The sequence below is a fragment of the Carettochelys insculpta genome, chromosome 23 (genome assembly GCF_033958435.1).
Source record: "Carettochelys insculpta isolate YL-2023 chromosome 23, ASM3395843v1, whole genome shotgun sequence".
Taxonomy (NCBI): domain Eukaryota; kingdom Metazoa; phylum Chordata; order Testudines; family Carettochelyidae; genus Carettochelys; species Carettochelys insculpta.
Window position 1 is genome coordinate 5,284,691 of NC_134159.1, and position 26,888 is coordinate 5,311,578.

The window sequence follows — 26,888 nt, forward strand, 5'->3', positions numbered from 1 at the left end:
GTGATGAAATCTCCAGGAATATTTCCAACCAAAACTGGCAACCTCAGCATAATGACTGTTCCTATGACTAAGGTTTTGCATGACTGAGTCCTTAATCAGCTGCTAGGGACCCGTGCAGTGTTGTTTCTGATGCTGTATTTTTGTGTGTGTGCTTTGTCCAGTCTGCCTGTAAATGTCCCAAACAATGGGATTCCCACCACCATCTATTCAGCTGAGATGGCTGCGGCCACATTCCTGGAATGGTGGTGACAAATGAGGCAAAGGAGCTTTTTGGAACTGGCTGGCTGACAAAATAAGGTTCTTGTATAAATGTCTGCTTTTTAATGCTGGGAGTCTGTGTGTGTGGGGGGTGGGGGTGGGCGGGATTCTTATGTTGGGAATTTACTTGTCCAGGCTCCTATAGCCTTTGTATCATTACAATCTCATGACATAACAACTCTAACAAACATTTTGCTGTTGGCTAACCACAATGAAATCCGCTAAACTGGTGCCCTAATGAAAAGCGGGCCTGCTTAATTGCAGAATTACCAGGAGAACAGTTTGAGCGCCATGGGTTTCACTGGCTCCAAGCAATGGACAAAGGGCACACTGATTGGCTTTCAATGGCTTATGGTGTGAACTGAAGCTCTTCATCCCCAACTTTACACTGGCTTCTTTCTCTAATCCACTATCAAGAGCACAAATTTTGAACACGTTGCTGAAGAATGATAGCCAAGGACTTGGAGCACTTATGTGGGACCCAGGTGCAAGTCCTTGCTCTGACACAGACATAGGGCAAATCACTTGCGGTATATCTAACAGAGCAACCTTGCTCTGAAATAAGCTATTTTGAAATAGTGCTGCTACAAATGCATTTTGAAATAACACTGAACTGTTTCAAAATACAGCATCTACACACAATACAGCCTACTGCAAAATAGAGCCATTGGACGCGCTATGGTTTATCTTGAAATAGGATCTGGTCCCTGTTTTAATGGCACCTATTTTGAACTTTCTATTTCGAAATAGATGCAATTCCTTGTGGAATAAGGTTTACCTAGTTTGAAATAAGTCAACAACTACTTTGAATGTATTTAAAATAGCAGTTGTGTTTTGTAGATACTAGGATTGTTATTTCAAAATAACAGCTGTTATTCAAAATAACCATGCTGTGTAGACTTACCCCAGGTTTCTCTGTGCCTCAGTTCCCCATCTGCAAAATGGGGATAAGGAAGTTGTGGACATACGTATAGTAAAGCTAGTGAGGTGCATAGAGACAGGGCTGGGGTTATATCACCACCTAAGAAAGCTAAACAGAGCTACACATGGGCTTCCTCTGCCTGAAGGTATGAAAGACTACAAAGAGATACCCATCTCACGCAGACAATCACGAATGGGTATTTAGATTTTGACATTTCTCTACAGGTTTAGAAAGCACATACAAAAATTTAGATCTTAAGCATGTACATTTTGAGCAAGGGATTGTGTCTACCTGCACAGGTGTTGCAGCAGAACAAAAGCTGTGCACAGGGTACCATATGGGAGCTAACCTGAATCCAGCTAGCTGCGTAACAGTACCCGGGTGGTACTAGCTCCCATGGACCCTTGGTACTTACTTTTCTCATTAGCCCACTCTGAAGCCTACATGCAGTGTTGATGTTACACGGTGCGAGCTGGATTCCAGTTGGCTCAGGTAGGCTAATCTGTGTACATCTTTGCCTATACAGACTGACCCAATGTCTGTACAGCACCTTACACTATAGGGCCTTACCACTTCTGGCTACTTCCACAATAAAATATTAATTATATTATTAGTGCTGATACAATTGTTTACAAACAAAATTCTACAATTAATTTAGCCATTTTTTCTCTTTGAAAACCCTAATACTTGTGAAAGTGTTATTTATTTGCAGGTATGAACTGAATGGGTTGGACTCAATTACATAGATTGTTTTCCAGCTGTTTACTTCAGCTATTTGCTATTCATCATTAGTTATTCAAAATGACTGGCCATCTAAGTCTCATCGCATTGTTTCTGATTCTTGACTGGATGGCTGACATTGTTTTTTAAATAAGAGGATAAGGAAGAATGAATAGCAGAGAATGAACAACAAATAATAAATCCTATTGTCCATTCATGAATTTACCCATTCACGTACAAGTACATGTGTTAATACAATGAGTAACCCATTTCCCATGCACTTATGCAACTAAAGAGTCATCCATCTGCTTATATGGTCCTTAATCACCATAGTATCGGAGCATTTCACATCACTAATAGATTTTATCATCAACACGACTGCCTGGCAGAAAAATATTATTTGTCCTTTAACAGATGGGAAATTGAGGCACAGGACAAATTAAGTAACTTTCCCAAGGTCATAGAATGAGCTTCTGTTTGAGCCAAAAATTGAACCCTTGCTCAGCAGTCCCAACCCTGCATACTGGTGTAGCTTGCCTCCCTTATTTTTGAAGGGTGATACTTGTTGTCTGTAGCTAGCAATGAATGGAATGAACAGCTATTTGGAATATGAATGAATCTTTCCAAAGTTTGTTTTTGCAGCATCTTCCAGCTCTTCAGTTGTCAAAAGAAATGCTGTTAAGCAAATAAAAAGGAGAATAAAATCCCTGTTTTCAGTTATCTATTTATCTCCCCTACAAACTGAACGTTCTGGGGATAAATGGAGAAGATGAACGACTCCAGACTAAATTCACTGATGGTAAAAAGTGTGGATTTTTCTTTTTAAGTGCCTGATTTTTGCTTGAATACCTCCTTCTTAGCTGGCCCAATCTTATATTGCATTTAAGTCTCTCAAAAGAGGCTTTGATGTACACACCTTCCTGAGGTGAATCAGGTATATTTTCTACTGCTATTGTTTGGCTGGTGATAGGCTTTAACAATAGAACAGCAGCACATTGATTTATATAGTGGAGATTTTCTTTGCAACAGAAAAAGCTATGAATCAGCTGTGAAAATATTTTAGATGCTAAAGGAAAGAGAGAAAAGATTAAAATAGCTTGGCAAACACCATGCTTGATTCTAACAAACATTTTGCCGTTGGCTAACCACTATGAAATCCACTAAACTGGTGCCCTAATGAAAAGCGGGCCTGCTTAATTGCAGAATTGCCAGGAGAACAGATTGAGCGCCATGGGTTTCACTGGCTCCATGCAATGGACAAAGGGCACACTGATGGGCTTTCAATGGCTTATGGTGTGAACTGAAGCTCTTCATCCCCAACTTTACAAAGGAGTTCACACTCCAGAAAGGGAGAGCTGGGCCTTGGTGCAGGACTCTCCAGGTCTGGGAGGCAGAGGAACATTCCATAGTGGCCCTGAATGAAAAATTATTTCTGCATAAAAATGTGTACTCGGTAATCAAAAAAGAAATCCTGGATAGCCTGTGGGCCACAGACTGTTATCTTTTGGGGATCAACATTTGTGGATTATGTAGCAGGCACCCTTGGCTGCCCATAATGAAAGACATGAACAGGCGTATTCTACATTTGTACCCAGCCCCACAACCATATGGATTCCAGGCGTTCTGCAGAGCTTGCAAGGCCCAAGCAAAATCTGGTTTCTTTCCTGGGAGCATGTCCACTATAACTCCCAAGGACAGCATGCCCAAGAACACGCCTCCCCACAGTTGTTTTTGAGGGGGAGAGCATGTGACATGGTTTTTATACCCCTCACTGACAGGGAAAGGGCTTGGGAGGCTCTGTGGGATAACGTAGGTCCTCTATGCTGGCCCGGTCAATCATAAAGGAGGAAGCTGCCATACATAGGTGGAAGCTCTATGAAAGGAGGGGCTAGAGTAACTCTTGGAACCAAAATCTCACATTTCTGCAAGGAGTCCAGCAAACCCCAGGATAACCTTGCTAGGGAGGGGCCACCCTGCCACAGGGACTCCCACAAAGCTGCCATCATGCTCTGTGGGGCACCTGAAATCTGTAGGGTTATGGGGCTGGTACCAACATAGGATCCCCACGGTGGGCAGCTGAAGTAAGGTGGTGCCTTGGAGGTTTTCTGCCCTCTTATTGGCCCCCAGACAGGATTTGGAAATACACATCTCACAGAGCTGGAAGGGACCTTGGGAGGTCATCAAGTCCAGTCCCCTGCCCTTCTAGCAGGACCATGCACCATCCTTTTCTTAATCTATTTACCCGCAATCCCTCGGGGATTGAGCTCACAACCCGGGGGTTAGCAGGCCAACACTCAGACCACTGAGCTATGCCTCCCTGTTTTGTGCAGAGCTGGACTTTCACTTTTCCCCCAGCCAGAAGCAAAGTTAACAGCCCCACAAGGGCGAGGGCACTACCACGACTAAGAGACTGGGGTAGGGAGATGCTGGGAACTGGGCATGGCAAGAGGCTCCAGCCCAGCTGGCATGACACCCAGGTAAACCCTTTGCACAAGGCTCCGCCATGAATTTTTTTGTTGTTTGATACACAATGATGTACGGGAGTGTAGTGAGTCAGTATGGCCTCCCGCAGACTCAGAGGCAGATGAGGCTGCGAAGAGGCCCTGGTGGGAGGGCCCGGAGCTAGGATACCAGAGGCCCGCCCCTCAGAGGGCGGAGCCCAGGGCTAGAAGAGCCCAGGGCAGGGCTCAGGGCTCATTAAAGGCTGGGCCTCCGGGCAGGGAGGACGCGCCTGGCCGAGCTCCCCGGTGCCAAGGGAAGAGGGCCTGTCGCTGCCCGGCCAGGCCGGAGGAGCAAGCCCCCAGTGGCTTCCAACAACCCCGAATCCAGATGCCCCAGGGGGACTACCCGGACTTCCCAGACCTGCCAGGGCCCTCACGCTGGCGGAGACCCCCCACCTGGGAAGAAGCCCCAGGAGCGGCCTGCCACAGAGCCCCAGCGGACCACTGCAGCCCTCAGGCCCAGGATCGCCTCGGGTCCCCTGTACTACCGCCGCCCGACTATCCCAATGACATTGAGATGGGCGACTGGCCGGAGCCCCCGAAGGTGGATGACCTGGAGGAGACCGACCTAGAGGGACCCCCTGACCAGATGGACTGGGACCTTCCGCCAGTGGAGGTAGAGGTAGGAAGTGGCCCGGGGAATGACGCTCCCGAACCCATGGCAGTGTGTTGCGGCCTGGATCCCCACTGCCGTGGTCGTGTGTGAGCGACCCCCAGGGCCTGGGCCGGGTCGCAGTGGAGTGGGAGGGTCTGCGACCCCCTACCCCCTCCCTGACAGGGCCAGCTGCGCTGGCCTGTGCTTAAACCTCCTTATCCTGCTGCCCCGCCCCAAACTGAGGGCTGGGCCTGAGCTAACCCCTTGTGAACTGCTGCCCCACCCTGGACGGAGGGCTGGGCTGGGCTTGTACTGCCATTGTGAACTGCTGCCCTGCCCTGGACTGAGGGGCTGGGTCTGTATTGTATTGCACTGGGAACTGCTGACTGCCCCAACTGAGTGCGGGCCAGTGTTGCAACCCCTCTTTGGTTGCCGACCGCCCTAGGCCAAGGGCTGGGTGGTCTAGGACTTCCTACAGGGAGACTCCACTCAAATGCCCTCAGTCTCTTAGGGGTACGTTTCTGTTTCGCATTGGAGCTGCATCAGTTGCAAGAACTCTGCAGTGTGTCTCGGCAACCTTGCATAGAATTCTCAGCTCGCCCCTAGGTACACACACAGTTGGGAGGCGAGGGGCATCCTTGCAAGTCTTATAGATGACTTTTAACTTTGCAAAATGCAGGTGGAGAAGAACTGCCCCCATAGTTTGGGTGACCTTGGAGAGCAGAAGATTTTAATTACAGCCTAATGGCTGGTGGACAGGGCCAGAATGGAGGAGCTATGTGGTCTGGGCTCATTCGGGCTACATCTACACGTGCAGCCAACATCGAAATAGTCTATTTCGATGAATAACGTCTACACGTCCTCCAGGGCCGGCAACATCGATGTTCAACTTCGACGTTGCTCAGCCCAACATCGAAATAGGCGCAGCGAGGGAACGTCTACACGTCAAAGTAGCACACATCGAAATAGGGATGCCAGGCACAGCTGCAGACAGGGTCACAGGGCGGACTCAACAGCAAGCCGCTCCCTTAAAGGGCCCCTCCCAGACACAGTTGCACTAAACAACACAAGATACACAGAGCTGACAACTGGTTGCAGACCCTGTGCCTGCAGCATAGATCCCCAGCTGCCGCAGAAGCAGCCAGAAGCCCTGGGCTAAGGGCTGCTGCCCACGGTGACCATAGAGCCCCGCAGGGGCTGGAGAGAGAGCATCTCTCAACCCCCCAGCTGATGGCCACCATGGAGGACCCAGCAATTTCGACGTTGCGGGACGCGGATCGTCTACACGGTCCCTACTTCGACGTTGAACATCGAAGTAGGGCGCTATTCCTATCTCCTCATGAGGTTAGCGACTTCGACGTCTCGCCGCCTAACGTCGAAGTTAACTTCGAAATAGCGCCCAACGCGTGTAGACGTGATGGGCGCTATTTCGAAGTTGGTGCCGCTACTTCGAAGTAGCGTGCACGTGTAGACGCAGCTTCAGAGAGAACGGTTTGGGCAAGGGAGTAGTGGGCTTTCTTTTTACTTGCCCCATCTCCATTTCTATTTCTAACTCAGCCTAGGTAGGTGGGAAGGAGCAGCACCGATGTGATGAGCAACGCTGAACAGCCCATACTGACTTTACAGAGAAGAATGCTCCTCTGAACTTGGCTGGTGCATGTTCTAACTTCACTCTGACCTCTTCCCGGGAGCGGAAGGGTGACTGGCATGCCTGTGCATTTCTTTCATTGTCTGCCTCTTGCAGTGCACAGGCACATATTGAAAATGCCACTGAAATGGCTGCCCTCATGCCAGGGGCTGCTTTATGGGGGTGCCCCCGTGTGTGAGAGTGCCATGTAGCTGGCTGCATGCCACAGAGAATGAACATGCCAGCCTGCCTCTGCCAGCAAGAGTCCCTTATCCTGAGCAGCGTCTCTCCTGGCTGCTGCCAAAGGCACAGAGTAGCTGTTGTGTCATAACCCCCTAACGTACCCCATGCAAGAAATGCAAACTAGTGCAAGAAAGAAAACATTCTCCACTGACCTTTTAACTGAGAAGGAATTGCATTAACAGAGCCAGTTTGGAAAAGTCTCAAAGACCTTTGGAATCAACGAGTCAGGCGTGCTGAATTAGACTCAAACAGCATCACATGCCTCCGATTAACTCTGAGTTCTGGGGAAGACATTGACCATCTCCATACAATGTCTCCAAGGGCAGGAGGGCCTCATAATGCCTCTGTGGGACAAGTGGGTGAAGTAATGTATTTTTACTGGACCAACTTCTGTTAGTGAAAGAGACCAGCTTTTAAGGCTGTGTAACCCACACACCTTCTGGATATAGTCTATTGTCCCAGCTAGTAGCTTTGAGACAACTTCCAGAGAGAATAAATAATGAGCCCATTCTGCCTCCTTAGCTCCTCCTGCCTCCTTAGACAAGTGGCTTTTGGCTCATGCAGTAGAGGTCTGGAAAACTGGCATCACTTTGCACTTTGACTCTGTTAGTTCCCCAGATCTGTGTAACCCCAAAAGCTGGCCTCTCTCACCAACAGAAGTTGGTGCAATAAAAGATTGGCCCTTACCCACCTTGGCTCTCTAATGTCCTGAGATCAACAACATCACATACAACAGACTCCGCTACACAGAAACATACAAGCCACTGACCACAGAGTTTCCCTGCTGGGATCCTCTTTTACCAGCTAGGTGCTTTATTCCAGACCAGAGGGCTTTCTACAGCTGGAGCTGTAGGGGGGCATGGATTTGATGGGATGGCTTCTGGAAATTAATATAGGTCCACTGACGTCAGTAGGATGTTATCGCCGTCAACAGAGCCATACTGATTTGAAGCACTTGAGTCTTGCCTTGTGCTCCTGCATTACTGAATTACGCAGAATATCGTTCATTGAATCATAATGGCAGGAGAAATGGAGCCTGATTGTTTGTATTTTGCCTGTTTATGAAAATGTTTTCATTGCTCAAATCTCCAAATCATCTGGGAGGCTGTCAGTCACTATTCCTCTCCCCGCAGCAGGGATCTCGGTACTTTCTGGTGAATTTTAGCTTATTTTCGTCTACCTTTTTCTCCAGTTAGTCAACTAAGAAATCAAGGCAGCACTTAGATACCACCATGAGAGCTCTTGAGAACTACTGTGTGATAGCTCAGCAGGCATCCTTATATCAGTGAGGAACAGATTGGCCACAGGAGTGAGAATCAAGAGGCCTGGGCTCTGCCATTTGCTTCCTGTGTCACTTCAAGAGCTGGCTGGGTAGTTTTCATTTGGAAAGGGAAGTTCATTTGGAGGTAAATAAAATACATGTTAATAGGTTGAAATGGAAGGAATCATTTCCTTGCCTCAGGCTCTTCATTGCACCAGGGCCTTGGCAATCACAGATACTATATAAGCTCTGAACAGAAAGAGACATTCAGCACCTTACCAGTGAGTTTCACGTGGCTTGGGGGTGGACTTGCCTATCTGAGAGACCTTCCCATATGTTACGTGACGGGTCTCTAGTCGAGATCAGTAGAGGGAACTAACCTAAAAGCCCCATAGCTTAAGTGAGAAAAAGATGATCGTGGGCATTTTCTGTGAAGGGGCCCTTGAGTCTTGATTTAAATCCCCCTCAGCTTGACTTTCCTGATATTCAGGGCACTATTCAAGACCCCGCTTCTTTTAATGGGCAGTGAGGAGCAAGACTTGGAGGCACAAAAAGGAACCTGTTTACTTTGTTGCTTTACACTACCTAAGGACTCAACCCTAGATCTCTGACCACCCTGTTGTTGCAGGCCCTGCCTTAGAGCAAGGTGAGCATGGGGATTGCCTTGGTGCCTTCAGGGTCCCATGCTCCAGCTGATTATAACAAGGATGCACAAAGTGGGGGCATGAAATTTCCCAAGGGAGCACAGCAGAATCGGCTGCTGATTTAAAGGTTCCTCCATTAAAGATGTCGAAATTTTGAAAAGTGTGACTTTTAATGCCTGCGTATTCACATTTATATACCGGTCAATAAAGTTTTTACATTTTACAGACTTATTTTCTTACATGTGCTGAAAGGTTTTCTTTTTTTTTTCATATGAACATAACTGTCAGTTTGGAGTACATTAGACGGGGGGGGTGCTACTAGTTGCAGGGATGAAAAGTGGGGTTCAATGTAAAAAGTTTGCTCATCCCTAGACTATAGCATCCACCAGCTGGACCCCCCCATCAGCCTGCCACCATTGGTCCCATCTGCTGGCCAGGTCCTGCTGACCTGGCTCTGGATGGTGGTTACTAACCAGCTAGTTTAGATGCTGGTAATTAACTACACCCACAGAACTACATGCTGCGTTTAACCTTGAGCCCAGCAAAGAGTTCTCCATCTCTAATCTACGTTCTTTAAAACCACATCTTCCCTGAGACTGGGTCCCCTGATTCCAATCCATCTCTGGCCCTCAGGCTGTGCTATCAGGCTCAGCAGTGTAGATGCCCCAGTCTGGACTCTATGCTGTGTGGCTGAGGATATCTCAACACTTCCAGCTGCGGGTGTGTTTACAGCTAAAGAAGACTCACACAGATGGAGCTAGCATGTTAAGAATAGAGGGCAAGCAACAAGAAGGGCCAGCGATGCTGAGTACGGGCCTTGCATCCCAGGCAGGTACTCGGGGGGACTAGCCCCTACCACAGTACATCGTGCTGCAAGTACACTGGGCACTAGGGTGGATGAGAGCTAGCTCAGTTTGTCTCTTTGAACTGGGAAGGCCTTGATATGGAGACGCCCCCTGATTTGCAACCAGCCCTACAGCAACCCACCTGAATGCTTGACACCTGGCTATGGCGAGCTTGACAAGACTTACAGATGCGGTCCTACTTGATGCCTCGTGGTTTGCTTCTTTTTGGATTGGGGGTGGGAAATGAGACAAGAATTACCCAGAAAAAAGACCTCCCACATGTACTCTTAGTGTAGGACACATGTAAGGGTATTCTCCTGTTCCTCAGAACCACAGAACACTAGAACTGGAAGGGACCTCCAGAGGTCAAGTCCAGCCGCCTGCCCTCCTGGCAGGACCAAGCACTCTCTAGACCATCCCTGATAGGTGTCTCTCTCCCCTGCTTTTAAGTATCTCCAGTGAAAGAGATTCCACAACCTTCATTGGCAATTTATTCCAGTGTTTAACCACCCTGACAGTTAGGCAGTTTTTCCTAATGTCCAACCTAAACCTCCCTTGCTGCAATTTAAGCCCGTTGCTTCTTGTCCTATCCTCAAAGGCCAAGGAGAACAATTTTTCTCCCTCCTCCATGGAGGGGTATCAATGGGGATTTTGCTGTTTGTTCCACTGCCCCAAACAATCTGATTACAACCCCAGTGAAATCAATGGCGGCTTTTCCCTTGATGGAATATGTCTCTAAATAACTTGTATATCAGACGCTGTTGGTGCCTGCATGCTGGAAGCCTGCACCCTGACCCCATGCACCTCGAAACCATTGCTCACTCTTCAACGATCTTAGCAGATGAGAAATAGGCGCCCACAACTGGCCCGGCCTCCCCCTCCCCTGGTTCTTCAGCTTGCAAATTTTTATTAGCTGTCAACATGTCACACTTCCACTTAGCTGGACAGCTGCACGATCGACCAAGTTCCAAAGCCCTGCCAGTGACTTTAACAGACCTACAGGCTTCTTGGGTGGAGGGGAATGTGTGGGTAAAAGACCCTAAATGGAAGCAGCGGTGAGTTCTTCTCGGAAAGACATTTCATAAGTGAAACCAAACCGGGGTCAGAGAACGAGTGAAAGGCAAAAGGAGGAAGAATGAAGAGGGATCGTGTTTGTCCTGTGTTTGTACAGCCCCTAGCGGAATGAGAGCCTGGACCCTGGCTGGGGCTCCTCAGTGCTTCGGTAAGACAAATAACAACAGTAAGTCTATGCGAAGGAAATACCCTCGCTTGATAATGAGTTATTGTGCTTGATGCCAGAATGCTTGGCAGAAGATGTGGAGAGTCACCTGCGCAGAAAGCTGCACCAGCTGCTCTGGGAAGATAGTGGTGCCTATCCGATAAGGCACTAGATAGAACTCAGGAGATCACAGGTCAGCTACGTGACCTAGTGGCAACCTCTTCACTTCTTTGTACCTCTGTTTTTCCTTCCACATTGTGTCTTTTTTGCCTTGTAAACTCAATGGGGCATGGACTGTATCCCTCTGTGTGTGTGTGTGTGTGTGTGTGTGTGTGTGTTGGACTGTATCCCTGTGTGTGTGTGTGTGTGCGCGCGTGCGTGCGTGTAGCATAACGAAGACCTAGTCTTGGCCAGGCCTCTTCTCATTACTGTAATATCACTATAAGGACTGTTAATAAACATCTGTTCAGAATGGCTGCAGAATCTGGGAAGATTCGAGGAAGGGCTGCAGGACTCATCCTCTTGTGAGTGTGTGTGTTTTCCACAAGAACTTGACTGACTAATGTTTGTGGCTCCTGAGAGCCAGTGAAAGATCCGCTCTGATATCCAGAAAATTTTACAAGGGGCGGCAGGCTTAAAAGTGGTGGGAAGAAGCTGAGCCTGCCAGGATGTCGGAATGAAAAAGCCATCAGGAATGTGCCTTGGAGAACAGCTGCTACTAGAACTCTGGCAGGAGCCTTCCCCCCGAGCTGCCTGGGAGCCCGGAGGGGATTCAGAGATCACAGCTTGAGCAGAGGAAAGGGGGTTATTTATTTGTTTTCTTGGCTTTGCTTCCCCGCACCCCTTGTCGCACTGCGGTTGCAACTCCTTGGAAGGAAGGAACCTGCCTCTGGCTCACAGCGCGGCTCTTCCAGCTGCGTGGGTGCCTGGATTAGAAGGCCTGGCAGAGCTGTGGGGAGGATTTAGAGCTCCCTGGCACTTTTCCTCTGCTGCCTGCTGCTCCTACCCTTGGCACTACGCTATACTGAATACAGATATATTTTTCATTGCAAAAATACATGTAGGGGTCTTTGCTCAAGTAAAAGTCCTCTTCCAGGCACCATTCTCTGCATGGGCTTGGCCCACCTGCTCCTTCTCACTTCTCCTTTTTTCTCTCATGGGCTCTTCCTGTATCTTTATCAGAAAAGGACAGGGGCATTCAATGCCCCCCACCCACCCTTTGGATTTTAGGTGCAGCACAAGTTGGATGGAGCATGTCTTGCTTTGGGAGCAGCTGGGGGAGGGGAGAATTTGCAAAAGGTCAGAAGGTCTCATGGGGCTCACCTTTACTGGAACTGCCTTCTCCTTCCTGGCTAGCAGCTGTCATGGAGACTCTTCCCAGGCCACCCTTTAGCCAGGGATGTGTCCCCATCTCTGCCCCATGCTGTCTGTCCTTGGGAAGAGCTCCCAGACTTCAGCGCCCACTGGGATCCCAGCAGGGTGAGTTTGCTGGCCTTGGCCAGAAGGAAATAACACAGCATTGCCGTGATTCACCACCACCGCGCTGTAAGCCGAGCAAATGTGCCACCCAGCCCAATTCAGAGACAAAGATAAACCACTGGAGTAGCACAGGGCCTGATCCAACACTGACCACCAGCAGGCAGGGGATTTTCTGTGGGCGTTGGATAGGACTCATCATGCACGTGTCATTTTTGCTAATATCTTAGGGAGACCCTCTGGGCTAAGGTCAAGCCTAGTATTGGTCTAATGTCCACTACAGCTCCTCTGTTGGGGCAATTCAGCCTATGTTTCTGGGGACTAGGGTTCACTACGACACAGGGAGTCTTTTCTATCTCAAGGCATGATAGGTGAGCGCTTCCTTTCCCAGGAAAATAATCCCTCCCTCACGCATACAGCATTCCAGGTCTCAAGGCATTTTACAAATGAGGTCAACATCATCATCATCTATGTTATACCAATGGAGAAACTGAGGCAAAGAGAGATTTGGGTGCCTCATGGAGACTTGCTGCCATCATTACACCTGTGCTACATCGGCGTGCTGGGAGCTTGAGCCTGGGCCTTGGCCGCTTTCAGAGAACACGTGTTGGGCAGAAAAAGCCAACGGGAGGCAAAAAGTCACGTAGGGAGTGCTGTGAGCTGAAGCCTTACTGGCTTTTCATCTCTTCTGATGAAGGGAGGGGCCGGGGCAGACCATGAACCAGGTGGACATCAGAGACTTGTGAGGCAAGGCCCTTCTGGGATTGGTTTTGGGAGGATGCGGCCCAATGACTCGGTTGGCCTCAGAATAACGAACTCAGGCCTGTTATTCCTCCGGGGGGAATCGCAGACAGAAAAATGCCCCTTTTGCTTCCAGACGGTTGTTTCACTGAAGAACTATTTCCCTGTCATGAGATGGGGTTGCTCTTTCCCTCCCTCCCGTGGCCGCAATTTAACTCCAGGCTCGACGCACGGAGACCCCGATGCTGAGCCTGAAACTTAATAGTGCTGCCCACACTGGCTGCTGCTGTCTCCATTTCACTTCTTTAACCCAGCACAATCCTCAGTCCCCCCCTCCTTCCCTTTCCCCGTGGGACTCTATTATACCCACCGATCTGTTCACACTCCTTATCCCTCTGCATGTTTGCACACACTGCTGACCCAGCCTTTATCTGGCAGACACAAGGGCCTGTGTGTGGAGTTCCCACAAGGGCTATTAATTGTGTTAATGTCACAGCTCTCTCCCCTTCCTCCTCTCCCCTCCCGTCCCTCTACTTTGCGAACTCTCTGGAGATTTGCAAAAAGAGAAAAAAAAAATCACACACAGAATTTGCAACCTCTGCAAAATATGATCCAAGCCCCCTGGGCGGGGAGAAGGGAGCCTGAGGTATGGTAAGTGGTAGAAGCAGTCCCTGTCACTCATAGATAAGTATTTTACAGCCACCTCCCCACCCATGGCAGGACACAGGTGTGACTGCTCCTTCAGCTTTGGGCAAGTTTGGGTCAGGATCCCAATCAGGACTGAAATTTTGCAGCTGTAATGGATCATCCAAAATCCCAGATGGGGCCTTCCTTGGACTATGGGGAAGCTTTGGGTCTGGATCCAAACTGCATTTCAGGCCCAATTCACCTGATTGTACAGAAATGGTACATCCATCATGTCATCCTTCAACCCCCAGCCACTTCTCATCCTGGGTAAGCGATAAAGCCCCCTTCTCCTTGGTCTGGAGCTAGAGAGTTCTCTGGCCGCTGCGTTATCCAGGGACCCAGCCACGTCCTGACTTGTCCTTACCTGTACTCTGGCCTCTGTGAGCTTGGTCCTCTGGGCTAGCTCCTCTCGTGTGTAGATATCTGGGTAGTGAGTTCTCTCAAAGGCTTTCTCCAACTCCTCCAGCTGCTCGGCTGTGAAGGTGGTCCGGCTTCGGCGCTGCTTGCGCTTCAAGGGTAGGTCTGGTTCAGACTCAACATCTGAGCCTTCATCCAGCCTGTTGCCTGGTGAGGGAAAGAGAGAAGAACTGAGTTTTAAAGGGGAAACAGGTGTGGAACCAACAATGAAGCAGCTACAGGGAGGGAAGGGGAATCCAATACAGCTGTAGAATTTAAGGCCAGGTAAGGCCACCAGTTCATCCATTGTGACCTCCTGGAGACAGACCACAAATACTTCTCATCCATCCCACAACCAGAATTAGACCTATTCACCGTGACAGTGACTGGGCAACTTCTACCTTTGGGTAGGCCTGGTCTTTGGTCATGGACATGCTGACAAAATGTTTTTGTCAGAAAAATGCTGATTTGTGGAAACCAAAATGGTTTGTAGAAAAGGATCCATTTGGATGAGTCGTCTGATTCAAAAACTGTTTGGAAAAAAAGAAAAAATTCAAAACAGCAGAAGTGTTCCATGTTGCTCTTTTTTTTTTTTTAAAATTCACTTTTAGTTCAGAATTAGTTTTCTTTTTGAAAGGTAAATTTCTATTTTTTTAAAGGTTCAGCGTAAAAAAGAAGGTCCAAATTGAAACGAAACACCTAATAATTATTAAAACAATTTTGCTGACCCAGTTCAATTAATATTATATTTTTGGATTACCTGGGCCTGGCTTGTACTAGCTGACTGGGACTCAGGGGACTCAGGTTAAAGGGCTTCTTAACTGTGGTGTAGATACTCAGCCTTGGGTTGGAGTTTGGGCTGTAGGAGTGTCGCAGACCTCAGGTTGCAACCCGAGTCCAGACAATTTACACTGCTGTTAAACAGTCCTTAGTGTATTAAGTAATGAATGTATTAAAACAGGGATACTCAGATGGAGGAAATCCCAGCAAGCTTTGGAGATAAGAAAGTCCCTCAGGCTGGAATGAGACCAATAATGTTTGTAGAACATCCTGGTTGCTACAGCTCAAATCCAACCAAGCTTTGATAGCCCTGTGTGACTTGAGTTTAAGGGGCCTTGTTTCAGTTCCTGGTGAACAAGCATCCTCTTTCCCCCAAACCCACCATGATAGATGCTCACTATTGACTGTCTCTGCAGAAAGACCAAGAGCTGACTGGGCCACAGAGGGTGAATTTCCAGTCAACCCTAGAGGGACTCTCTTCTGGTTGGCATGATCCACCTGTCTGGGGACATTGTACAGGAAGACTTCACTTCTGTTGCCTGTATTCCACCCATCCCTTGGATAAAAAGAGCGAATTTGTCCCCAGAAAAAATCCAGCATCTTTTACTGGGACCAAGGTCACAAGAGAGACAGAGAAACTTCCCCCATGGCCCAGCCTCAGAGGCCCCCTGTTTTCAGTGAATAGGATGCCTCTGGGCTCCACTTGGAGGGAAGGATGACAAGAACATAAAGTTGTATTAAGTCGTATTTTTAAGGGGCTAAGAGCATCTTAATGAAGATTGCAGGAGTTTAAAGAGCTGCCTCTCATTTCAAAATAGTTCACAGGGAGAGGTCACCTGTTAAGTCAGATTTCCACTCCTATTAAGAGGCCTCCTGTTGAAGAGCTGACAGCATGCTTAACAATTAAAGGGAGTCACAGCTAACAGGAAAGGCCCACCGCTCTTGGTGGGGGAAAGCAAATAAGTTTCTGTTGTTTGCGCATGTTTTGGCTACAGTGCTGGCTTTCACACTATCTACTCCTTCTTTGTTACTCCTGTAAACACTTTCATATCTCGCAGCCCTGGGACAGGGGTGCGTGCAGTTGCCGGATATTCAGGTATTCTGGATACTAGAGAGGTATATCTAGCAATGCATAACACTAAAGAAAAACAATATTAATAAACAAAAATGTGTGCACAGTACTTTTTTTTTTACCAACAGGAGTATTGTACACTGCAAACTTATCTTTTGCTGCATTTATTTGTGTTTACTTTCCCTATACTGTACTTATGGAAAATGTAACTAAAATTTACTTATGCCTAAAATGCCAGTTATTAGAGAGTTCCAGATAAAGGCATGCCAGATATGAAAGCATTTACTGTAGCTTGGATACCCCACCTGGTAAAGTCTTTTATCTTGAAAGAAAGAAAGCTTCAGCATTTGTCGGAGTTGTATTAACTGGACCTGTGGCTGGCTAATGTACCATTAAACAAAGAAATCAAATAGATCAAATGCGGAATAAAAGAGTTTGCCCCAGAGCTAGTAGGCCTGATTCTGGTCTCAGGTGCACAAGTACAAATCAAGAGTAACTCAGCTGATGTCCTCAAAGTTACACCACTGTAACAATGAGGCCCAGTGATCATTACTGGGAGAAAGATGCCAGACTGCATCAGTACAGAAGCAGACCAGAAAACATGGTGTATAAAACATTAGATATCAGCGCAACAAGAAATCTGGTCTGTTTCTTTTCCTCTCATTAATACAGCAGCTTGTACTTAAATGCATGTTGGTTAACTATGGGGGCCCGATTCTGATGTCCCTTACACCGGTATAACTCCACTGACTTCAACAGTGTTACTCCCAATTTACATTAATGTCATTGAGAAGAAAATCAGGACAATAATCTGTTTCCAAGCATAGTTCACTCATAACCCCAATCTGTTCCTGATAGGCCAAATGTTTATCGGCTATGATTAAATGCATGTGTAACATAATCAGGGCTAAATCAATCTGGGAATAGATAGCTTACTGGCGGGAGCATCAGCCTTGTAAACACAGGGTGGTGAGGTCAATATTCTAGTGCAGGTTAAATTAAAAAAAAATAATCTGTCATAGATCATGCAGGGGACTGGACTCAATGACTTTTTCAAGGTCCCTTCCAGCTCTATGATATATGTGTATTTCCATGGTTCAACCATTGGAAAAATTCATGTAAAGTCAGTGAAGCTGGCCTCTTCTTTCCACTATGTTCTCATGTGCTGATCAGAACTCGTTACCAAAGCCTCCTTTTTCCCTTCCAGAATGGGGAATCCCAGCTGTGGTTCTCAACAGCTGCTGAACAGTGTGGGCAGCCTGTGGAGCATGAGGCAAATGTCCCAACGGGAGCCAATTATTTCTAACGAGCAGGTTAAACATGCCGTTGCATCCAACCTACTGCAATGCAGGATGCTTTCATTTCTTGGTCCTATGTGAGGAGGACGCAGTGTCTGAATTGAGCTGGTAGATGCAGACACCTGGGCCAGGTCTATTTGAGTTAACCCCGACCAGGCACTTCTTGGGCTCTGCTGTAGGTATAGTGAGCACATGTTCTCAGAGCTGTGGGAATCACTATGCCAGGGTCATGCACTGCTTGTAATCTAAACTCTGTCCCCATCTGTGGGACACCAAGAGAATCATAGAATGGTAGAACTGGAAGGGACCTCAAAGCTGCGTCTACACGTGCACGCTACTTCGAAGTAGCGGCACCAACTTCGAAATAGTGCCCGTTGCGTCTACACGCGTCGGGCGCTATTTCGAAGTTAACTTCGACGTTAGGCGGCGAGACATCGAAGTCGCTAACCTCATGAGGAGATAGGAATAGCGCCCTACTTCGACGTTCAACGTCGAAGTAGGGACCGTGTAGACGATCCGCGTCCCGCAACGTCGAAATTGCTGGGTCCTCCATGGCGGCCATCAGCTGGGGGGTTGAGAGATGTTCTCTCTCCAGCCCCTGCGGGGCTCTATGGTCACCGTGGGCAGCAGCCCTTAGCCCAGGGCTTCTGGCTGCTTCTGCGGCAGCTGGGGATCCATGCTGCAGGCACAGGGTCTGCAACCAGTTGTCAGCTCTGTGTATCTTGTGTTGTTTAGTGCAACTGTGTCTGGGAGGGGCCCTTTAAGGGAGCGGCTTGCTGTTGAGTCCGCCCTGTGACCCTGTCTGCAGCTGTGCCTGGCATCCCTATTTCGATGTGTGCTACTTTGACGTGTAGACGTTCCCTCGCTGCGCCTATTTCGATGTTGGGCTGAGCAACGTCGAAGTTGAACATCGACGTTGCTGGCCCTGGAGGACGTGTAGACGTTATTCATCGAAATAGACTATTTCAATGTCGCAACATCGAAATAAGCTATTTCGATGTTGGCTGCACGTGTAGACGTAGCCCAAGATATATTCCAGTTCAGTCCTCAGCACTCAGGACAGGACTAAGTATCATCTGAACCTTCTCTGACAAGTGTTTGTCTCCACTCCTCTTAAATATCTCCAGTGATGGAGACGCCACAGTCGGCCTGAGCAATTTATTCCACTGCTTAACCACCCTGACAGTTAGAAAGTTTTTCCTCACATCTAGCTTAAAACCGCCCTTGCTACAATTTAAGCCCATTGCTTCTCGTCTTATCACCAGAGATAAAAGAGCATTTTTTTCTCTTTCCTCCTTATAACAACCTTTTATATACTTGAAAATGTGTCCCTCCGTCATCTCTCCTCCTGACTGAACAAACCTACTTTTTTCAGTCTTTCATTATACCTCATATTTCCGATACCTTTAATAACTTTTGTTGTTCTCCTTTACATTTCTTTGCATTTGCCCGTATCTTTCCTGTCATGTGTCACCCATAATTGGACACAATACTCCAGTATCAGCAAAGTGCAGCATGGAAGAATTACTTCTTGTGTCTTGCTTACAACACTCCTGCTAATACATTCCAGAGGGACGTTTGCTCTTTTTTGTAACAGTGTTACACTGTTGACTCATATTTAGTTTGTGATCCACTGTGACCCATAGATCCTTTTCTGCAGTACAAGGTAAAGCTTTTGTACAGGGCCTAGCACAATGAAACCTCTGATTTGGAGATACTGCAATATAAATGGCAACTTCAGAATAAATAACAATATTTTCATCCACCTCATCTGTGGACCTGGGAGTGGCACTAGAATATCTACGACCAATACATCCAAATCTCTGGAGTTACTGCCAGAATATCTGCCTCTAATTCAGGGGTGAGCAAACTTTTTACACCAGGCCCTACATTTCATCCCTGCAATTAGCAGCACTGCCCCCACTCCCAACTCTGGACGGCCCTGGAAACGAGTGGTGGTCCCCCAGAAGTGATGCACTGCTAGGGTGATCCTATTGCCCTATAGCAATTACAGGACACTGGCCTCCGGAGATGGGGGCTGCTGTTGCATGACAGGGCTCCTCAGCCTTGGGGGCAGCTGTCCCATGGTGAGGCACAAGGAATGGGGGCTCTGCAGCCTCCTGATGAAGGGAAGTGGAGGATGGGGGTCCCTTAACCTCTTGGGGGGCAGGAAATGCAGCAGACAACCTGTGACAGGGGTCTCAGGTAGCTGGGGAAGATGAGCCCTACAAAATACGAGACAATTGGCCTTTTCTCTGTTAAAAAGCTGGGACACCTGTGAGACAGCTTAAATAAGGGCCTGTCCTGGGAACACCAGGATGGATGGCCACCCAAGGCACTGCTCTCTCACAGTGGTGGTGGAGGAAGCCGCAGGATGAGGGATATGCAGAAAAGAACAGAGGGAACATTGGTCTGGGGGGAGATTTTAAAAATCTCAGTGAAGCACACAAGCCCAGAGCTGGGGAGCCAGGAGAAAGGGGCCTCTTCCTGCCCCACTGTGCACACTGTCCCTTGGCTCACTGCCTGTGGGGGGCTGTCAAGGGGCAGCTTCCTTGAGCAACAGCAGCAATACAGGCGGGGGAGGCACAGTCCTGCTGGTGCACCACAGGTTATATGAGTGCAGCCTGGCAGCGTGGGGTAGTGGGCGGAGGAGGCAGCCCATTGCCTAGCAAATGGCAGCACACGGGTAGGGGGAGAACTCAAGGGCAGGCTGTGCGCTGGGCTTAGTCCGTGCACGGTCAGGAGCAGAGTCGGATGTTGGGCTGCAGGGGATGGGCAGTGGGATTGCACATGCCCCTGGCACGCTGGGGGAATGGCTCAATGCTAGTGAGAGCGGCGGGGGTGCGTGTCTCACTTACAATCCCTCTGGCAGGGCCGGCTTTATCCCTTGCTGATAACATTACGGCTGCAAGGAGCGGGCCTTTGCTGGGCCCTCCTTATGAAATTTTGCACCCCCCACTTTACGCACCCAGGCTCTAATTCATACAGCCCTGCTGCAACCTCAAATATTGCCTCCACTGATGCAGGGGTATGGGAAATAGACCGAGAAAGCCACCCAAAGCTAGGATAAACTTCATTTCCCCTGCCCTTTGCCTCTCCATTTAGCCCCTTCTACGTATGTTTCACAGCGGTCTGCAACGGGAAGGAGCAAAACTTCTTTAAACATCTGTGAACTGGCAAGTTTATATACCTCACAAGGAGCCTGGCAGGGAATTGACAGTTGTCCTGAGTCCCAGCTCATCCTACCCACACTGGCCCTTGCGGCTGGCTGGTCTTTTACCTGCCTGCAGTGCCAGATGGGAGAAAGCCAAAGCCACTGTTATAAAGTAGCTGCAATGAGACACTGGCCTTCTCTCGCACACCCCGTCTGATCTTTTCCACACAGCTTTAGATAACAAACCGGCCATGGAGAGTGAATGTGAATTGTTTGTGCCCACGCTGGGAACACAATTCAAACCTTCCGATGCCAGACCAGGGAGTGAGAGAAATCCCAGGGCATGCCTGGAACCAGCTGGTGTTAGCAGGATGCAGCTGCCACTGTCAGGCACAGATTTATTAAATAATGTGGCCAGCCTACTGGCTACAACTGAGTTTAGTATCACCTCTTTTATCAAGGGGATGATCACCCTTAACTACATAAAGATGGACTCAATGCTCAAACAGGTCTTTTCCTAGTCAGAAGGATCCTTGGGACACCCAGTGCTATTATTCTCAGCAAAGTTCATGAACAAAAGGTTAACAAAGCCACAGGAATAACCACTGCCTGCATATAACACAAAAACAAAGACCTGAGCTGAACCACTGGGAGCTTTCCTCCAAAACTTGAACTAACTCCTTTTCCCCTTTGGAAATGTTTGGATGCCTTCTCCACCTCCCCTGTTTATTATTGTTCTTCTCTGGGTGCCTCTGAACAATGGGGCTCCAGCCAGGAGTGGGAGCAGAAGCAACAACATTGTGCAAGACGGTCTGGCCTGGATGTATTTTGATCCTGGTTGGACAAAGCAATGTAGGGCTAGGACCTCCAGAGGACATCTAGGCAGAAGCCAAATATTCCCTGACCATTCCTGACAGGAGGATGCCCAGCCTGTTCCCCACAACTTCCAAAGACGTGGAAGCCAAGATATTTGGCAGTTTTAAGACATATCATTTGATGAGGGCCTCAGATGTTGTATGGGTGGGGAAGGATAGCTCAGTGGTTTGAGCATTGGCTTGTTAAAGCCAGGATTATAAACTCAGTCCTTGAGGGGGCCATTTAGGGATCTAGGGCAAATAGATTTAAAAAAAAAATCTACCAGGGATGGTGAGAGGTCCTGTGTGGTGGGGACTGGACTCAGTGACCTCTGAAGGCCTCTTCCAGCTCTATGAGATAGGTGTATCTCCCTATGTTTATTTATATGCTATAAGTTTGTCAATTACAGACGTGCAGCAGTTTTTTAACCATAATATTTGTACTTCTACCATTCCAAGTGTTGATACAGTTACACTGTGATAAAGATGCCTTATGCTGTTCTAATTTAATCTCTTCCCTTACAAGAATAAGCTATATTGATCTAAGCACTGTAATACAGATACAATTGCATCCACACTAGGGCTTGTGCACTGCTTTATCAGGATCAGTCTAGTTAAAGGAGTACATTGTTTGCGTGTAGACAAGGCCTCAGAACTATAAAGTCCATGAGCCTGATTCTTCCCCCTTACAGCCGGTGCACTCACTTGCACCCGAGGAAAGGAAGGTGTATAATGTTGTCACTGGAGCGAGCAGGCAGCCGACCCCACTTTAGCTGTAAGTACACACTGGTGTGTCTTTTTGCTCTAGGTTTGTCCAGCACTGAGCACAGTGGGGCTAGGGCTGGGAGGTGTCACTGCAGCACAAACAGAAGCAACGATAATTGTGATTGCAGGGCATTTTACACCCACCTCTGCACAAGTGTAACTGAGCCCCCAAAATACAAGGCAATGAATAAGTCAGGCAGCACCTCTTGCAAGGGTTGCCCATTACCCTGGTGAGGAGGGAACCTCAAGGATGCCTAGGGGTTCCCTGTGAAAAGAAAGGAGGTGAGAAGAAGGAAAAAGAGCCAGCTGAAAAACAGTACAGAAAGGAGTGAGGGAAACTGTGATGAAACAGCAGCCCCCCTTCAGTATATTACATACACAGGGCACACCCTGGTTCCAGGCTTGTGTTTGAGGGGTGATTCTATCTCCACCACACAGTACAGCTGCCCTGCAGCTAGAAAAACATTTTTCTTCTCTTTAATTGAATCACTCTTGGAAGCAAGCAACAAATGTGGCTTTACAGCACAGGAGGACGTTTGCCAACATGAAAATCGGCAAGAGTTGGGACACGCCGTAAGTTTCCCCCGTGATGGAGATTCCGAGCCCTTTGGGGGAAGGACCGACTCTGTCTGTGTACAGCACCTAGCACCACAGGGCTCCAATCGCAACTGGAGCCCAATGGCACGACTGTAATACAGAATCATGTATAAAGATAGCAATAGCCCAATGCCTCGAGCCCAATTGCCTCTCCAACCCCAGAGTCAGGAACTGCCAGCCCCCACGCCACCCCATGCTCTAAGCCACTGCTTGGGGCTCACTCTCTCACCAGAGCCGCTGCCCCTGCCACACACTCCTTCCTCCAGGCACTGGGACACCTGCGCAGAGCAGCGGTGAGCAGCCCAGACATGCAGCTCCAAACAGGAGCCGCGTTTCTTTAGGCAAGGAGCCACATGCAGGTGAAGAGCCACAGTTTGGCTGCCCCTAGTCTGGCCCTAGCTGGAGTGTCAGCTTTCACTCCCCCAGGAACAGCCTGACACAGTCACATCCACCTGCCCCCAGAAAAGAAGTTGAGGAAGGGCGAGGGGTAAAATAAACTCAAAATTTCTCCCAGGGTGCACCTGCTGACTCTCAACTTTGGGAGGGGCTCACTGGGGATGTGCAACATCCACCTCCAGCCCCACGTTTGATCAGAGGCGGAGCGTGAATGGGATGAAACAAGAGGGCTCCTGCTTGTGAGGGACATGGCCTCAAAGCAGTCCATGCAGGTGTGCTGGTGCTGTGGGTAGGGGGTCTGAGGGACAAGAGAGGGCTGCAGGAAAGGGGCTGGTTTTACTATCCAGTCTACCATGAGAAAATGTGTAAATTATGGCCCACAAACGCGCATTCCTGGCTAACGATGCCAGCTGAGGTGGGGCGTGTAATTAGGAGGAGCTGAGCAGGGAGAGTTTGAGGGAGTGTGAAAGGGCTGGGAGTGGAATGGAGGGCGGGGAGAAGAAAAACCCTCAATAATTAAGACTTCTCCTCTCTCTCCCCAGCCCATCCCCCTCCTGACCCCTCCATTACGTCTGGGAGCTGCTTAGCCTTGGAGTTAAATTAATCAACAGGATTAGGTGGAATTGGCCACAGTCAGCCCCTCCAGGCTCAGGCTGAGCCCTTGAAGCTCTGCAAGGACCGGCGGCCTCATCTGAAACCACTTGGTACTTTCTGGAAGGCTTCGCAGGCAGGATGGGACATGAAGGCGCATTCATTATAGCGGGAATTGGATTTGGTGGGGGGGGAGGGCAGGTGAAAGAAAGACCTGTGTGTTTTCTCCTGTAGTACCTCCCATTTCCCTCTGCCACCCCCGGCTCCTTTAACCCCAGTCCTGTGTTTTCTTGAGCCGGCCTGCACCATCCTGAAAAGTGATGGGTAGGAGATGAGGGAATGGTTCTGCGAGTCGCTGCGAATCTGCCGGAGCCAGTCAGGGCCCAGGCAGCAGGCAGGAAGTCACGGCTTACCAGGGGCCACGTCCCAGATCACTCTGACATTGCGGGAGCAGCCCGAGAAGCCTGCACCAAGGGGTTTGCAGTGCCTACGCCCCGGGAAGCTGGTCACGGTGCAGGGAAGCCTCCAACCGACAGCACCAACTCGGGGCGGCGTTAACCTGCTTTGGCCTTCCAAACTCTCCCAGCACGAGACGGGCCTCTCAGGCAGCTACCCCTCAGGGTCCGCTGCTGGGCAGAGAGTGAAAGGAACGCTGTCGTCCCCTCCCCCATGCCGCTCATGGGGCAGCTCAAGAGCATTATTCTGTGGCAGGAGCAGATTAAAAACGGGGTGGGGGGTGCTGGGTAACACCGTCACGAGGCCCGCCCCCTGCATGTATTAAAATCTTACTGTGTCATCATTATTTCTGCTTTAAAATCTATTCCTGCTTCTTATTACTCACGGGGCGCAACAAAATTACACGTAAAGTAACGTTAAAAGACACACTTCTTCTGTTCCATTAAAGCAAATCGTGTAAACAGAATGGACTTATGCAGCCTTGTGGCCCCTCACCTTGGGGGGTCCTGGGGCAACTGCCCCGGTGTTAATCTGCCCCTGTTCTGTGGGCTGTCTGTGTCGGGTTGAGGACCCATGGACAAGCCCTCGTGGTGAGGGAGCTCGCGGTGATCTCTCGATAGCGGGCAGAGTGGCTTCACGCGGGCACGATACCGCAAAGGCGCATGGCGGAGCAAGGCCCATGGGGTGGTTTCAGTTCTGCTCGGGGCCGATGGTGCAGGCACAGGGCCAGACTGGGACCCCCTTGCATGTGCTGAGCAGCGCCGTACAGCAGAAAAGCCCAGCTGAAATCAATGGAGCGACGCATGGGGTAAGGCTCTATTCAGGGTGAGGAAGAGCATCACCATCTAGCACTGCACTAGGAAGACTTTCGTGCTCTCCGCTGTATTCCTCCCCACCTGCTGACTTGGCTTGTAGAGGCTTTAGTGGACAGTAACCTGGATCTTTGGCTCTGGTACCATCTTGCTTTCTCCTCCCTCTACCAATGTTCCCACTAACCGTTTCCATCCATGTGCAGAACACATCTTGTTATGAGCGCCAAGGCATGTGCGGATGTGTACCACACATGGAAATGCATGCTGCTGGCTGTGGGGACCTCTGGGCGGTCTGCCAGTCAGCTGGGCAGCACCTGAATCCCTCCTGGGCAGCTGGCCAAGTGCTCAGCTTACATGGAACACTGCCCTCTGCTTCTGGAAACAGACCGTTGATGCCACTCAGAAAGTGTGGAATAGGTAGCGGGAAAAGACCTTGATACATGAACATCACCCCTGGATTTGCATTGACTTCAGAAGATTGGCTTTGTTTGCCATGCAGGTTAGTTATTTTTATGCAGGAAAACAAGTCTGCCAAGGATAAGAACGGCCCTTGGTGCCGCCCATATCTGCTGAGTTTACTGACCCAGACAAGTTTTGTACTACAGCCAAAACTACCACAGGAGGGCAAGCGTGTTTCTGTTCTGCTGGCCGCACCGGTGGCAGAGTTGCTGGCTAGGGATGCAGAATCAACATTGATAGAGTTGAAGGAGGAAGCAGAAAGAATACGGCTTGGATGCCAGCTGCCATGGCGGGTCATAAAACCCCTGCTTTCACTCCACAAATGACTTCAGCTGGAGATGGAAGCAATGTGGGAGAGAAAAAAGAACAGCAAGATGAATTTTTTAATTTGTAGAGAGTTCCCCTTTTCAGACCACCGTTGATGGGTCTCTGAACGAAAGCTGAGCAGCCTTGGGAATAGAGTTTCTGCCTCTCTCTCTGGAGCAGGAGCAGGCAGAAAGCAAACAAAATCCATCAAAATGCAAACAAGACCATCTAAAAAGTGTGTTGGGGAGAGAGGCGGCGGCAGCGGCATTGCAAGCACAAAATAATTATATTTCCATGAGATTTTTTTTTAAAATGTGAAAAAGAAAATCTGCTCTCCCCTCCTCCATCTCTCTTTGAGACTGATGAAGTGTTAAGCCCTAAATGCCAGGGGTGGCTTTCTAATGAAACAAGATTTCTGCAGAATAACCCTTCTCTCCTCACCCCACCTATTTAGCTTCAGGTGTGCTCGAAGGAAAGCCACAGAGATGTGCCAACTCCATAGGGATCTCCCACCCCAGCCCCAGCCACAAAGAAACAATAACCATCCCACAGAATGTAGCTTGGATTCTTCATTCTCCCTGACCTGTAAACTCGGCTGTCTCCTGTAATGACTCCCTCTGTCCCTCCTCCTGGCAGTATTACAGTTTTAACATAGTTTAGGGGCTACGGTGTGAAGCAATAGCAGAAAACTGAAACACATAATAGTTGATATGCGTTTTAATCAAGTAATTCGGTCCAAGCCGAGGGATAGTGTGTATTGGTGGGGTGCCCTTGAATACCAAACAGACTAGGTGGCAGGGCTAGGAAAATGAAAAAATCATTTACAGCTCAGCTGGGGTCTGCAGTGTTCAGCAAAGCATTAGAATGGGGCCTTCAGAGATGAGGGGTTTTTTTTTTTAAGTCAGGCACTGAATTGGTCAGCTGTAACCAAAGCACAGATCGAGGTAATGTCCATTATGGACTTTACAACTTGGCAATAACACTGCCAATGAGGCTGACGCTCTAGAAGGATGGGAGCAGGGCGGTATGTCACTTGCTGCACCTTGGCCTTCTCTGAACACTCAACATCGTCTTGGGGCGCATGAGAGGGAGAAGCTAGCTAGGAGAGAAAGATGGAGAGTAAATAGGCTGGAAATGAAGCAAATGGACAATCAGATGTCATTCCAAGCTCCCTTACTAATGCTTGGTCCTACGGCTTGATCGGGCAGCAAAG

The 26,888-nt window shown here is 48.9% G+C and overlaps 1 protein-coding gene across 4 annotated transcripts in view; it reads right to left on the bottom strand.

Annotated features, from left to right (window-relative positions):
- PAX7 (paired box 7) overlaps positions 1-26,888 on the bottom strand; it is a 161,449-nt gene that overhangs the window by 77,910 nt on the left and 56,651 nt on the right. For all 4 annotated transcript variants that reach the window (XM_075018086.1, XM_075018084.1, XM_075018085.1 and 1 more), the window contains exon 5: positions 14,104-14,303. In XM_075018086.1, the coding sequence (XP_074874187.1) occupies positions 14,104-14,303 (200 nt within the window). The remainder of the gene's footprint in view (positions 1-14,103; positions 14,304-26,888) is intronic.